The 15,411-nt window shown below is 47.8% G+C and overlaps 1 protein-coding gene across 2 annotated transcripts in view; it reads left to right on the forward strand.

The window, feature by feature from the left end:
* The first annotated feature begins 3,033 nt into the window (after positions 1-3,033).
* Positions 3,034-15,411, forward strand: part of MYPOP (Myb related transcription factor, partner of profilin) — a 129,377-nt gene continuing 116,999 nt past the window's right edge. For both annotated transcript variants that reach the window (XR_003943789.1, XM_030218624.1), the window contains exon 1: positions 3,034-4,500. Coding sequence is in view for 1 of the 2 variants with exons in the window: in XM_030218624.1 (XP_030074484.1) it covers positions 4,026-4,500 (475 nt within the window). In the remaining variant the exon portion in view is untranslated. The remainder of the gene's footprint in view (positions 4,501-15,411) is intronic.

The raw sequence follows: 15,411 nt of genomic DNA on the forward strand, positions 1-15,411 counted from the left end.
TATGCAGAGACATGAGGTTGTAGGAGGGGGATCGAGCACTCAGCAGAGAATAGCCAATATTACCATTAATTCCTTATATTGTATCCTATATTCCACTGGCTGCTAGTGTAGCTAGTGCTGGGGTACCAGCGGTGGTGTAATGTGCTTGAATTGAGAACTCCCTAGCAAGATTTGCAAAGCAGCACTTTGTACTAACTATAACAATTTTAAAGTAGATGCAGGTAGGCCACACAAAGTAATGTTACAGCAATAAAAGTAAAGTAGCCCTCATGTACATAAGTAACAAGTTGCAAACTTATGGGAGCCACCACTTGCATGATGGTTTCTTGGCAGACTATTACTACTACTACTACTACTATAAATCATTTCTATAGTGCTACCAGTCGTACGCAGCGCTTCACAATTTAATGTGAAGAAAAGACAGTCCCTGCTCAAAACAGCTTACAATCTAAATCAAGACAGACAGGACAAATAAGGGAAAAGGGTACTTTGCTATTGCTTTTCCCATACAGTAATCTAGATATGAAACTGAGTTCGATTCCCACTTCAGGCACAGGCAGCTCCTTGTGACTCTGGGCAAGTCACTTAACCCTCCATTGCCCCATGTAAGCCGCATTGAGCCTGCCATGAGTGAGAAAGCGCGGGGTACAAATGTAACAAACAAAAAAAAATTAAAGCATGGAATACTATATGAAAGTCAGCTTCTCCTGAAACAGATTGCAACTGAAAAACAGTGTTTATAGCCATACTGCATGGTCAATTTTTGATCTATTAATCTTAAATAGATATTTTTTTCTAACTGAAATCTCAGCATTGTTTCTGTGTATCACTGGGGGGGGGGGGGGGGCACACGCAAATGCTTTGCTTCTTATGACAAATGGTAGTTCTTTATTATTTTGATAGGCCATTTACTGCTACACCAACAGAGTTGGCCCAAGGGTATCTGACATCCTAGGTGAAGCTTCAGCTGTGTACCCCTCCCTCCAACCACCACCAAGGGATGGCTCATAGCTCAGGGTCCTGCCCCTCCCCCAACACAGTGCCCAGCATTTCTCTTTCCCTCCCCTCCTCCCATGGTCTCCAGCATCTCTCTCTTTCACCACCACTCACCCACCCCCCATGGTCTTCAGCATCTCTCTTTCATCACCAGTTCTCCAGCATCTCTCTCTTTCCTTCTGTCTTTCCAACTCCCTCCCTGCTCCAAAAGATGTTCATGCCTAACCTCCCTTCCTCCAGAGCAGCAACACAGCAGTCAACAGCTATAGCAGATATACAGTTGTCAGCGTGGGACCTTCAGCATCTGTGCAAGCTAAAATCCTGTTGGTTCCTGCCCCCTCTGAACTTCTTATTTCAGAGGGGGCAGCAGCCAGCAGGCCTGATCATGCATGGATGTTCAAGGCCCCCGCACCAATCACCATGCATTTTCGCTAGCTGCCGAATGCTGCATCGCTGCCCTGGAGGTGTAAGGTCTGAACACGTCTTGGGGTGGGTGGGAAGGGGTATGGATTGAGGAAAGGAAGGAGAAGGGAATCTGAAGAACAACTTCTGATGCCACCCCCTAAATTGTGCCACCCTAGGCAGTTGCCTAGTCCACCTAGTGGACACGCCGTTACTGCATGCCACCTCACAGAGATGCAGTATAATGGGACCCCATTATGTGTTTCAAGGGTGTCGGTTGTAAAACAAGTGGAGAAGTAGCCTAATGGTAGTGCAGTGACCTGAGTACCAGCAGGACTGGGTTTGATTCCCACTCGTTGTGACTCTGAGCAAGTCTCTTAACCATCCACTGTCCCAACTACAAACTAAGCACCTGTTAACCACTTTGACTGTAACCAGAGAAAGGTAGCATATCAAATCCCATCCCCTTTCCTGGAAAGGGCACAAGCTTTTACCATTTTTGATCCTAGACAATATGCTATCACTAAGTTGAATCTAGCAAAGATTAAAGCCCATCTAGATTGATGAGGACTTAGTCTCTCAGTAGAGTACATGTATTCTAGACTTTTAGTTAGTATATACCATCACAGAACGTTGGGTCCCCTTCCACTCTTCAAATGCCCATTTCATAGCAAGCAGTTCCTTGTTTCCTATATCATCATTAATTTTTGCTGGAAAACAGTAAAGACAGCCTCCCATTCTTCCCCTGACATGAAGTCCTTCATCTGGGGGAGGGTGTAAGGTGTCGGCGCTTGAGTTCAGGCCTCTACTGCAAGGCCTTGTGCCAGCTTGGAATACCTCATAGTAGCACAGGAAGTACAATAGCAGCAGCAGGGGGAGAATGTAGGGTACACAACTTGAGTAAGAATGTGGAAATTAGATGATGCTGTCCTGTTGTGCCATTGCCACCTAAATAATACTACCCTAGAAGTCAGCCTGCTAGCAGGTCCACTTTGGTCCCGGATTTGCAAACCAAAACCTTACTGTTGTTTTGATCATTTTCTTAATAAACAAGATTCCCAAAGTGTTATTTCTCATTTATATACTTTTTGATAGACTATAAGTCTATCAAACCCCTCCACCATGCATAGCAGTGCTTAGGAATAGAAACAAGAGGTGACAGCTATAGATTAGTTACTCTAAACTTCAGGAGGAAAAAATGCCTAAAGGAAACATTTTAAAAAATTCATTCATGACAAAACAAACAGCACTATGAAACTGTGGTTCAAATCCTCCTGCTGTTCTATATGCTCTCGGGAAAGTCACTTAACCCTCTACAAATTTTAGTTTGCAAGCCCTCCAGGGACAAAGAAATACCTACTGTATTTGAATGTAACTCACCTAGCAACAACTGAAAAGGTGCGATCTAAACCCAAATAGACAAATACATTCAGAATGCTTTCACTGGCGACGGAAACAGCACCATCCCCATCAGCCACCTCACCCCATCTGCAGGAAGCAAGAAAGTTCCGGTTCCCATGGTAACCAGTCAGCAAGCTAGTCTGTTGGGAGCACCGCTCACTGAATCTTGGTTACTGCGCATGCCTAGTGCTGGGCTGCAAGGGCGAGATGGTGGGGGTGGGGGCACTGGCAGGGAGCGGGAGGAGAGAAGGAGGAAAGGCAGGCCTAGGAGAATGGAAGTGGGTATGGGGATGGAGGAATGGGATGAGCTTTGGGAGTGAAGGCGGGAGGAGAGAAGAGAACAGTGAAACAAGCTGGGACTGGGAGGGGAAGGGCTATCAGGCTGGAGCAGTCTGGGAAAGGCAGAGAGGGGGAGGGGAGCTGGGATAGTGGAAGCGCGGAGACCTGACGGGGAAGGGGCTAGGCCCCTGAAGCAAGCTGCCATTGAGGCAAGGGGGTGAGGCGTGAGCATCAGTGACTGAGACTTACTGACAGGATTCGGTTGGGACGGCTTCTGTGTCTGACTGAAAGTTTAGCTTGTGGTTGAAGAGGGGCTTTTAATCATTGACCTTTGGATTGCACGGGAGGAAGGGGAGGTCGAGAGAGGGTAGGAGGCTGACTGGCACTCCACCTGCAGCAGGCAACGGGCAGACATAAGCTCTGCCCGTCTCTCTTTCACTTCATTGCCAAGAGGTGCCTGGGGCCGTCGGCCACCTCAAATCCAGACAAGAAAGGCACCCTCCTGTCTCTCGTTTTTTCTTTCCCTGCCACCGCCTGAGTTCTTCCGTCTGCCTTGTAGATGCCAGCTTGTGTTTGCCAGGACTGTGGTCTTCTAGCTGCATGAGATGGACACTGCAGACAGTTATTATATTTGTATGTCGTTATTTTTTTTTTGCTTGTTTCCCAAACAACTATTTGTTTTTTGGTTTCATTTTACAGTGGAAGCAATCTGCAAACCTGGGAGTTAATTTTTTTTTAAACAAACAAAAACTCAACAACACTGGAGGGAAAAGCAGAGGGCACATGGCACTGGAGTGAGGTGCTGGTATTAGACTGAAATTGGAGAGGGGGGCGGGAAGCTGGTATTGAAGTGAGATTGGAAGAGGTGAAAAACTGCACCAGATTGAGACTGGGTGGAGGAGGGCTGGGGGTAAGATTAGAAGGGGGTGAGAAAGGCAGCAGTGGTCATGTCCGCAGACACTGAAGAAATTACTCGTCTGCGCAAACCTCGCTTTTCCTATGAAGAGAACCAGATTCTTATCCAGGAGGTACGTGCCAACTACAGTCGGCTGTATGGCACACAAAGTCGGCGGGTGACTGTGGCAGAGCGCCGGCGGGTGTGGGAAAACATTGCAACCAAGATCAACACCATCACCAGTTGGAAGCGAACAGGTCAAGAGGTGCAGAAGCGCTGGAACGACTTCAAACGTCGAACAAAAGAGAAGTTGGCAAGGGTGCCCCACTCCACTCAGGGGGCTGGGGCCAGCAGTGGTCCCACTGGTGAAGAAAACTTTTCAGCAGAGGAGGAGACTATCTTTGCCATCCTTGGGCCTGGGGTGGTAGCTGGTGCTGCGAGGATGGACCATGTGGCCTCTGATGGTGGCTTCCATCACCAGGTGGCATTTCCTCGAAGATTCCACCCAGCAGAAGAAAGCAGAGCTGGTGAGTCACTTCTGCATGTACAGGTGACACCAAGGGCAGGGGTTAATAGTAGTATGACACCATCCGTGGGTGCAGGGCAATGCCCATGGGAGTTACTACTACCCTAGATTACTAATAGTTGCATTTAAATTCTAGCATGCTTCATAATTTCATGCTTTAGGCACAAGACATGCAGCCATTTCATAAGTGTATGCCAGATGACTACATCGGAAAATGGACAATATTTTCTGACACAAATGAAACAGGCGCTAGCAAGGTTTTTGTCAGAGTGTGTATGTTTGAGACTGTGTGTGTGTGAGAGTGACTGTGAGAGAGAGTGACTGTGTGTGAGAGTGACTGTGCGTGAGAGAGAGAGAGTGTGTGTGTGTGTGTGTGAGAGAGAGTGAGACTGCTGGGTGCGAGCGTGTCTGCTCTGTCCCCTGCCCCCCCCCCAGCCACCAAGCAATTGTCCTCTCTCCCCTGCCCCTCCTCCAGCCACCCAGCGATTGTCCTATGTCCTCTGCCCCCCCCCCCAGCCACCCAGCGGTTCTCCATTTTCCCTTGACCCCCTTCCAACCACCCAGCGATGCTCCTCTCTCCCTTGCCCCCCTCCAGCCACCCAGCGATTGTCCTATGTCCTCTGCCCCCCCCCCCTCCAGCCACCCAGCGGTTCTCCATTTTCCCTTGACCCCCTTCCAGCCACCCAGCGATGCTCCTCTCTCCACTGCCCCCCTCCAGCCACCCAGCGATGCTCCTCTCTCCCCTGCCCCCCTCCAGCCACCCAGCGATTGTCCTTTGGCCTCTGCCCCCCCTCCAGCCACCCAGCGGTTCTCCATTTTCCCTTGACCCCCTTCCAACCACCCAGTTGCTCTTCTCCTCTGCCCCCCCTTCCAGCCACCCAGCGAATCTCCTGTCTCCCCTGCCCCCCCCCCTTCCAGCCACCCAGCGATGCTCCTCTCTCCCCTCCCCCTCCAGCCACCCAGCGATGCTCCTTTCTCTCCTGCACCTAATGATACCGGCCAAATCTCTTGCCCTCCGCCAACCGGCCGACCTCCGCTGCAGTTCACAGCTCAGTGTGCAGGTCCGCTGAACGATCGATCCATTCGCCGCTGTGCGCTCGCCCTCCCACCTCTGGTTGGTCAGCTTTTGTGTCCGCCCTCCCATCTCTGGTTGGTCAGCTTTTCCATGTGACGTACCAGGAAATACTGACGTCAATTCAGAGAGCACGAATGCTTCAAGGTTTAGTGCCACGGAAACAGCTTCAGAACGTTGGAGGTGCTTTTTATTATATAGGAAGTGATGCACAGGGGAATAAAGCAGTTTATCCAAATGCCAATCATAGAGTCAGTGATTGAGCCAGAGCTTAGAACTGAGGCACATTGAGATAGCTGTCAATTTTCCTTTGGTGTTTCTAGTGGCTTTCTAAAACTGCTATTTGTGTGTGTAAATACAGCGTAAGCCTTGTACAATAACATCCTTAAGCACCTAAGTCAGGTATGTAGTGCTGAAAATCAGTGCTAACTTCTTCACTTTTCTATGCCTCAACTCTGCTCTTATAGCCATCCAGGCCTCCAGTTTGGTGTAAGTAACATAAACAACTGCCTAGGATGCCAAATTTTGAAGGTGTGATGTCACTATGCTTCCGTCCAGATTTGCAGCTGACACAGAATGGGTAATCACAGCAACAGTAAAATAAAAAACACAAGTCCTGTGACCCTGTGTACATCAAGATCCTGTGGCAGCCCCACCCCTTGCATAGGTTTTCTTAGTAACAAACCCACGTGGAAGAAAGGGACAGACCCACTGCAAGTCCTGTGAGCACGTGTAGGGCTGTAGTTCTTGTAGTGCTTTTTTTTTTTGTTCTTAGTGCTGTGGTTGTCAGATCAAGATTTTTTTCAGGGGTCCATAGGAGCCAGGCAAGAGCACACTGGAGCCCCCCCCCCCCCTTGTATGCTGTCACTCTTGAAGGTAGTCACCCCCATCTTAAATCTGGCCCTATAGCCACCCATTTCTTAGGCACTTACATTTATGTGTTCAGTTTGAGTTAGGGTCCTGAACACTCTGAAATTTGTCACCATGGTGGGAACATGCAGCCGGTTGGCACAGCTGGGATTAGAACCACTAGGCCAGATCCATCTCCTTTGGTTTATCTTTATATGTTTAAAGCTCTATTTTGCATAGGATGTTGAAAATTAGAGGGTACAAAGAAGGAACAGCAGCCAGGAGTAAACCAAAATATAATTGTATTCAGAGGATATATATATGAGAAAAAAAACGTTTCCTTATCATCAGATGAATCCAGTGACAGGTGGGTTGTAACCATCTACCATCAGGTGGAGATAGAGAGCACTGATTTGTACTTATTGGATGATGTGCTCCTGGAATCTTCAATTTTCTCTATCTCCAGCAGGCGGGTGGACTTGCTTCTACCTGCTCCTGGCTTCATCTGGCTGCAGCTTCTGTTCCAGATGTCTGGTTCAGTAGGCTTGGGGGTGCTAGGCTGAGTGGTGCCAGGTTTAGCGGGAACACCTGGTGAGGCCAGGTCCCTCCTCCACCAGTATCCTCTCCAGCCCTTTACCATCTTCTTCTTCCTTGTAGCACCTTTGTTCTACAAAACCTCGCTCCCCCAACCCCCCCCCCCACCAAAAAAAAAAAAAAAAAATACGCAGTCTGGTGGATTTTGGCACTGTTTGTGCTTCTGAGCTTCTTTGGAGAGTGAGCACAATTGGCTCTCATTGCAGCACTGCCTTCCAGGACGTCTGGGCTCTCCTCAGGATGAGTGTATTTCTTCCTGTGGGGGAATGCCAGGATTGTCAGTCCCAGGGATGGCCACGGAGTTAATTAAATTCTGTTCCCGCTGTAGTAAGTGGAGAACAGCATCAGGACCTGGCCGGGTGGGTGTTCAGCCTTGGAGCCTGTCAGTGCGGCAGAATTAGGTGCGAGTGCTTTCTGCACTCAGGATGCACATCCTCCTTCCCTTGCTATGTGGTGTCAGCAGCCATTTTGGTTTTCCACGCTGGCATCGGGGAGTGTTTTACAGAGTCCTGGAGCGGACTTGGGTTGCGCTTCGCTTGTGGGGACTGAGTGCTGGGCACCTCCAAGAGATTCAAGGGGCACAGAAATGGAGGTCCCATTTTCCCCTGAATTTGTATTGCTCTTACACAGAGCTTTCATCTTAAAAAGGGCAAAGCCGGTTTCTGAAGTAGCTTTCTGGGCCTTCCATCTATGCAAGCCGCTAGTGGGTCCAAAAGACCTTGTTTTAAGGAGGGTTTAAACATGGGGGAGGGGGCGTCTCCTGCTACTTTGTCCCCGGTCCCTTTGGTCGGGAATTTGTCTGCACTTTCCCTCTCCTCACATAGGTTGGAAGACCTGGAGGAGAGGGAGCTTGTTGGAGAGGATGTCCGGGTGTTCTATAAGGAGGAACTCCCAGCCTTCATTACGAAATCCTTGCAGGCTTTATTTATTTATTTATTTATTTATTTGTTGCATTTGTATCCCACATTTTCCCAGCATTTTGCAGGCTCAGTGTGGCTTATATTATGCCGTAATGGCGATCACCATTTCCGGAATGAGAAATGCAAAGTGGTATTGCATTAAAGTTCATAAATGATAGAGTAAATTATAGAGTAAGTTAGATAATCAGTTCATTTCCGGCGTGAGAAATAAGGTGGCAGTGCGTTAACGTTCATTAGTGACAGAGTGACTGAAGCAGTCAGGTATAGAGAGTTTGGTTTTGTCTGGTTCTGGAAGAGTTTCGTTGTCTAGTAGAGCTATAGAAATGATAAATGGTAGTACGTAGTAGTCTGGTATTTAGGATGGATCATTGTGGTATGTCTTTTTGAACAGGTTGGTTTTTAGTAATTTTCGGAAGATTGTTAGGTCGTGCGTTGTTTTTATGACATTTGGTAGTGCATTCCATAGTTGCGTGCTAATGTAGGAGAAGCTGGATGCATATGTTGATTTATATTTAAGTCCTTTGCAACTGGGGTAGTGGAGATTCAAGAATGAGCGTGCTGATCTTTTTGTGTTCCTGGATGGTAAGTCTAAGAGGTCTGACATATACCAGGGCCTCGCCGTGAATGATTTTATGGACCAGGGTACAGATTTTGAACACAATTCGTTCTTTTAGTGGGAGCCAGTGTAGTTTTTCTCTTAGGGGTTTGGCGCTTTTGTATTTCGCTTTTCCAAATATGTAATTAGACTCTGGAATTCGTTGCCGGAGAACGTGGTACGGGCGGTTAGCTTGACGGAGTTTAAAAAGGGGTTAGATAGATTCCTAAAGGACAAGTCCATAGACCGCTATTAAATGGACTTGGAAAAATTCCGCATTTTTAGGTATAACTTGTCTGGAATGTTTTTACGTTTGGGGAGCGTGCCAGGTGCCCTTGACCTGGATTGGCCACTGTCGGTGACAGGATGCTGGGCTAGATGGACCTTTGGTCTTTCCCAGTATGGCACTACTTATGTACTTATGTACTTATGAGTCTGGCTGCTGTGTTTTGGGCAGTTTGGAGTTTCTTAATAATTTGTTCTTTGCATCCAGCGTAGATTGCATTACAGTAGTCTAGGTGGCTTAGCACCATTGATTGTACCAGGTTCAGAGGAGCCCATGGTGGTAGGTCGATACCGTGTGTCTGAAAAGGAGAGGGCGCATCGGCAGAAGAATAAACTGTCTCTACTGTGGAGAACCTGGACATTTCCTGGCTCAGTGCCCTCATAAGGCGGGAAAGCACTTAAGACCAGGGTGTGTGGGGAATCCCCATGGGCGTATTCAGCAGCTTCCCCAATTTTCTGTTGATGGTACCTGTAACACTGCACTGGTCTGTTGGCACTGTGACTACCGTCGCTGTGATTAACTCTGGAGCTGCTGGGAACTTCATCGATGCTAACCTCCTACAACAGCTCGGTATTCCCACTCAGCCAATCAGAACGGTCCTGCAGGTCACCTCCATTCAAGAGGAGGTACTCCCTGGTAAGGTCCACCGAATCTTGATTCCTATTCAGCTGCGGGTGGGAATCCTGCACCACGATGAGATTGTCCTTCCACAATCCATTCATCCTATCACCATAGGATTCCGGTGGCTTCAACTGCACTCACCTTGGATCAACTGGAATAAGAACACCATAGTCCGGGTGTTTCTCCAAATGCTTAGACTAGGTTTCACCGCGACAAATGGCGGTGGCTACCTCGCTCATGCCCTCAGAGTATACAGATTTTCTGGATGTCTTCAACAAGAAAGAGGCTGATACTCTGCCACTGCATAGAAGCTTTAACTGCCCCATCGACCTGATTCCTGGGAAGATGCCTCCCAGAGGATTTACCTACACCCTCACATGAAGAATCTCAAGCCATGAGAGAATACATTCAGGAGAACCTTAAGAATGGTTTAATCAGAGCCTGTACCTTGCCTGCGGGAGTGGGTTTCTTTTTTGTTTCTAAGAAGGATGGATCCCTTTGTCCATATATTGATTATCGAGGGCTCAATGATATCGTGATCAAGAACCGGTATTCCCTTCCACTCATCTCTGAACTTTTCGATCGCCTGCAAGGGGTAGTGATCTTCGTGAAACTTGGTCTTCGGGGCGCTTACAACTTGATCCAGATTCGGAAGGGAGATGAGTGGAAGACGGCATTCAGCACTCATGAAGGACATTACGAGTATTGAATAATGTCCTTTGGCTTATGTAATGCCCCTGCAGTTTTCCAGGATTTTATGAATCACATTTTCAAGGATCTCTTGTACTCTTCTGTAATTTTCTACCTAGACGACATCCTGTTTTTTCTGCTTCCCCTCAAGACCATCCTAAACATGTTCGAACAGTCCTCCAGCGTCTCCGTGATAATCACCTCTTTGCCAAACTTGAGAAGTGTGCCTTCCATCAGACGTCCGTTCCCTTTCTCAGGTATATCATCTCCTCCAAGGGGCTGCAGATGGATCCCGAGAGGCTGCGAGCCATCCAAGATTGGCCCCAACCGCAGGGGCTTCGAGCCCTGCAACGCTTCCTCGGTTTCACAAACTATTACAGGCAATTTATTGATCATTATTCCATTATTACAGGCTCGTTAACTGCCCTCACTGGGAAGGGGGCTGATGTTAAGAATTGGTTCCCTGAAGCCCTGGAGGCCTTTAATCGCTTGAAGCGCGCTTTGTTGTCTGTTTTGCAGAGTCCAGAAACCCAGAGAAGCAATTCATTCTAGAGGTGGATGCATCTTCTCTAGGAGCCGGAGCCATCCTGTCCCAAACCGCTGAATCAGGGAAACACATCTCTGTTTTTTTACTTTTCCAAGTTCACCCCTACCGAACAAAATTAAACCATCAGGGATAGTGTCGGACTCCTATGGATAACCTGGACTTGTGAGCCCTTGGACCACTGCCGAGGAGCAGCAGCAGGAGAACCACCCAAACACGAGACAAGGCAGAACAGACGGACTGGTAAAAACAGGACTGGAACCACTGGACTGAAGCTGCAGATGAGGCAGAGCAAGCTGGAACAGGCAGGGCAGGAACAGCTAGACTTCACCTGCGCTTGACCGCCATTCCCCAGGAGTTGAGCCCCTGTGTGTGGGCAGCCGGCAGGACTATGGGACAGAAGGGAAAACCAGAACTGCAGGGTCCAGCAGGCGGCCAGCAAACAGTCAAGTAGCCCAGGAAACAAGCAGGAACAAAGGCAGGCAGTAACAGTAGAATACTCCAGAGAACAAGCAGGGTCAAAGGCAGGCAGCAACAGTAGAATACTCCAGGAAACAAGCAGGGTCAAGCCGGAATAAGAAGTAAGCAGGGTAGCACTGCAACAAACACCGACGAGCAACTCATCAGACGACCTTTGTTGCAAAGGCAAAGCCTGAAAGGTCCCAGGTGCTTAATGAAGGCACTACAGATGCGGTCACCAGTAAGGGTGGGGCTTGGCAGCAACAACAGCAAAGCATGGCTTGGCTGGAACAGGATCCCGGAATAGACTAGCCTGGACTGGAACGGATTTCAGGATTTTCACACAGGCTTCAGGATTTACAAACAGACTTGGCTTAGCTGGAGGAACCCCAAAGCAAGTCCGACAGGGAATATAGTCACAATCGTGACAGAGAACTACTGGCCCTCAAGAATGGCATCATTTACAGGAGGGGGCGGACGATCCTTTTACAGTCATCACTGACCACAAGAACCTCCTGTACCTGCAGAATTCCAAGCGTCTCAACCCTCGACAGGCCTGATGGTCTTTATTCTTCGCTCGCATCAACTTCCAGCTTACTTTCAGACCAGCAGTTATCCAATAGAGGTAATCATAACACATGGTTTAGAAGAACATCTCATTTAGATAATCTTATTGATTGTTCCTCATTATTATGTAGTCATATTCCAACTAGAATCCGGGGAAAAAGGTATGATAAATTGTATATGGGTCGCTCTCGGAAGGGTAATACTGTTAGGAATAAGAATTTGATTTTTATCAATTCATTGGTGATGTTCATTCACACCTGTGCCTTGTTTGTATGTGAATGTGAGATCAGCTGTACAGAAGGCTGACATTATAAGGGATATGATTAAGGAATATGATGCAGGTCTAGTATTCTTAACTGAAACTTGGTATTCTATGGAAGGTGATCCTAGATTACTCTCACTTTGCTCACCTGGGTTTAAGATTTTACATATTCCTAGGCAAGTTAAAAGGGGTAGAGGTTTGGCAGTTTTGTATAGATAATTTTTTTTTTTTTTTTGGATAAATCTACCTCAGTTGAAATATTGGGTTGCAGTATTGAAGATTCAGCGTTTGTAGGATGTTTATGCTGTCTTCCAAATATGTGGCTAAAGTCTAAAGATAACATTCAAGAATTTATTTTAAAATTTTCTATGCATTATCAGTCCACTTTAGTTGTTGGTGATATGAATTTGCATCTTGAAAACAGTACAAATAAAAAGGCTTCTGAGTTTCTCAATTTTCTTGATGATTTAGGTTTGTATGTCCTAGCATTTACATTTCTCACAAAGAAGGTCATACTTTAGATGTTCTTACTGTGCCTTGTTCAGTCTGAGTCTAGTTTTAACATTAATACCCCATTGTCTTGGACAGACTATTTTTTACTAAATTTTACAATTCATGGTTGGAATCTAATCACAAAAGAGAGGACAATAAAATGGTTATACACACTAGAAGAAAGATTGATTCTACCAAGGTTTGGGATAAATTAGAGGAAGAATCAAAGGAATTAACTTCATGATTTGTTTACACAAATTGGCAAAATATAACTAATACTATACTAGATAATATATCACCTTTTAAGTTGAAAACAAGAAGTGTTCGCAAATTGAATGGATGAATGGATGGTTTGATGCCGAGTTATTGGCTCTCAAGAAAGATTGTAGAAGGTGTGATAGGGCTTGGAGAAAATTGTTTTTGTATAAACAACTGAGAGAAAGAAAAAGGATTTTTATTCAAATCTAATAGGTGAAACTGCACTTGATACAGATAGATTGTTTAATAAACAATCTTACAATTCCTTGTCATCAAGCAGATGAAGCCATTACGTATGGGTTGTGTCCATCAACCAGCAGGGGGAGATAGAGAGCACTCAACTTTTCACAGTGCCTCATGGCCAGCCAGCTCCTCTGCCTCTTCAGTATTCTCTATCTCCCCAAGCAGGGTGGCTGCAGCTTCTTCGAGCTCCATCAAAAATCTGCCTGGGGGTGGCTTCTGGCTTGCCAGTTGTTAGCCGGGGTGTTAGAGGCTATAGCAGCTTCACTTTGAAGGCACATAGGTTAGCCCTTTCCCTGCCTTACCCATGCCCCCGTGGATGTGGACATATTAGCTTGCTTTTCCCTGTCCTTTCCCACTCAGTGGATGCAAGCACATTGGTTCGCCTTTCCCTGCCTTTCCCACTCATCTGAGCCTCCAGAGTTCTTATTACCTCTGCTTTCCTCACAGCGTTTAAAAAAAAAAAAAATGGAACAGAGGTTTTCCTTTGATTCTTCTATGGGACCGGAGCTGTGATACTCGGTCCGGTGAGGTAAGAGTGTTTTCTAACTCCTCCGGGGTGGGCCCGCGATCGGGGTGTTTTTGGCGCGAAACCGCCATTTTGAATTTTCCCGCCGTTTTCGGCGATGGCTGCAGAGAATGTAAAGCGCTGTTCCCGGTGTGGCAAGCGCAAATCAGCAGCGGGGCTCTGTAAATCGTGCTGTACAGGTGTAAGAGCCGGCCCGAGCATGGCGAGCGATGATTCTTCCCGCTCAGAGCTGGCAGCAGATGCCATTTTGAATTCTCTGCATGGCGCGGCCTCCGTAGAGACGGAGAGCCCTGAGCTCGGGGGGGGGGGGGGGGGACCTCGAATTGAGGCTATTCAGGGAGCGGCTAGCCCCAGACGGGATCTGGGTGCCCAGGGCGAGTTTTTCTCCCCTGATTTTGTGTTGTTATTGCATAAAGCATACATGCTGAAAAGAGCTCTCCCTCAAGGGTCGTCTGAGGCCCCTTCTGTTGTCTCCCCCCCCCCCCCCCCCCCGGTGGATTCTGGCCTGGGACTGCCCGCTGAGGCTATTTTCCCTGATAATTGGCATAAAGAAATGTGTAGAAGGGCTAATTCTCCTTCAGATTGTGGTGCACCTCCTTCCCCCCCCCCCCCCCCCCCCCCCCCCGTGGTCGGGCTGTGAGGATTCGGAGAGTTCTGGCAGGCCTTCGTGGTCTGAGGAGCCAGAGTCAGGTGCAGAATTACCACAGGATCTGGATGATCCCTCCGCGGTGAGGATTTTCCACCGTGATGAGCTGCCAGCGCTTATTTCAGATGCCCTATAGGTCCTTTCTTTTGAAGAGCCTGACAGTGGCACGGCCTCCTCTGTGAATCCTAGGATGGCTAGTACCAAAAAGCCTGCTCGAGCCTTTCCTTTGCATGACTCCATCCAAGAGCTTATTTCCGCTCAGTGGGCTGACCCCAAGGGACCTTTGAAAGTTTCCAGGGCTATGGGGCAATTATACCCTCTGCGTGAGGAGCATTTGGCTCGCTTTGCAATGTCTAAAGTAGATGCCCTAGTCACTGCGGTGACAAAGAGAACTACCCTCCCTGTGGAAGAGGAGTTGCCCTGAAGCATATACAAGACCGTAGGCTGGAAGCAGCACTTAAACAGTCCTTTGAAATTGCAGGTCTTACTGTTCGGGCGTCTGCATGCAGTTGTTATGCTGCTAGAGCCTGCCTGGCGTGGTTGCAACAGGCAGTGGAACAGCCCGGAGATGGAGCGGAGCCCTTCTCGGATGTGGCTCCGCGGCTGGAGTCGGCCTTGTCCTTTTTGGCTGATGCCCTTTATGATATTGTCAGAGCTTCGGCCTGGTGCGAAGGTGGCGGACCTCACGTGTCACCTAGATAGGATTCTAGATAGTGCTGGGGAGGAGTCCGCTGTCTTGGTACATGTGGGTACCAATGACATAGGAAAATGTGGGAGAGAGGTTCTGGAAGCAAAATTTAGGCTCTTAGGTAGAAAGTTGAAATCCAGATCCTCCAGGGTAGCATTTTCTGAAATGCTACCTGTGCCACGCGCAGGGCCCAAGAGACAGGCAGAGCTCCAGAGTCTCAATGCGTGGATGAGACGATGGTGCAGGGAGGAGGGCTTTAGATTTGTTAGGAACTGGGCAACATTCTGGGGAAGGGGGAGCCTATTCCGAAAGGATGGGCTCCATCTTAACCAGAGTGGGACCAGGCTGCTGGCATCAGCGTTTAAGAAGGAGATAGAGCAGCTTTTAAACTAGAAATGGGGGGAAGGCCGACAGTCGCTCAAAAGAGCATGGTTCGGGATAAGGTATCTTTCAAAGATATCACCATAACAGGGAAGATAGAGTATCCTGATAGTGAGGTTGCAAAAGAGATTGTAGTAGATCGGGTATCTTTAAATAACAATAAAAATCAGACAAAAGATTGCCAATTAATACTGTCAAGTACTAAGCATGATGTACTTA

Source organism: Microcaecilia unicolor, chromosome 11 (assembly GCF_901765095.1).
Source record: "Microcaecilia unicolor chromosome 11, aMicUni1.1, whole genome shotgun sequence".
Classification (NCBI taxonomy): domain Eukaryota; kingdom Metazoa; phylum Chordata; class Amphibia; order Gymnophiona; family Siphonopidae; genus Microcaecilia; species Microcaecilia unicolor.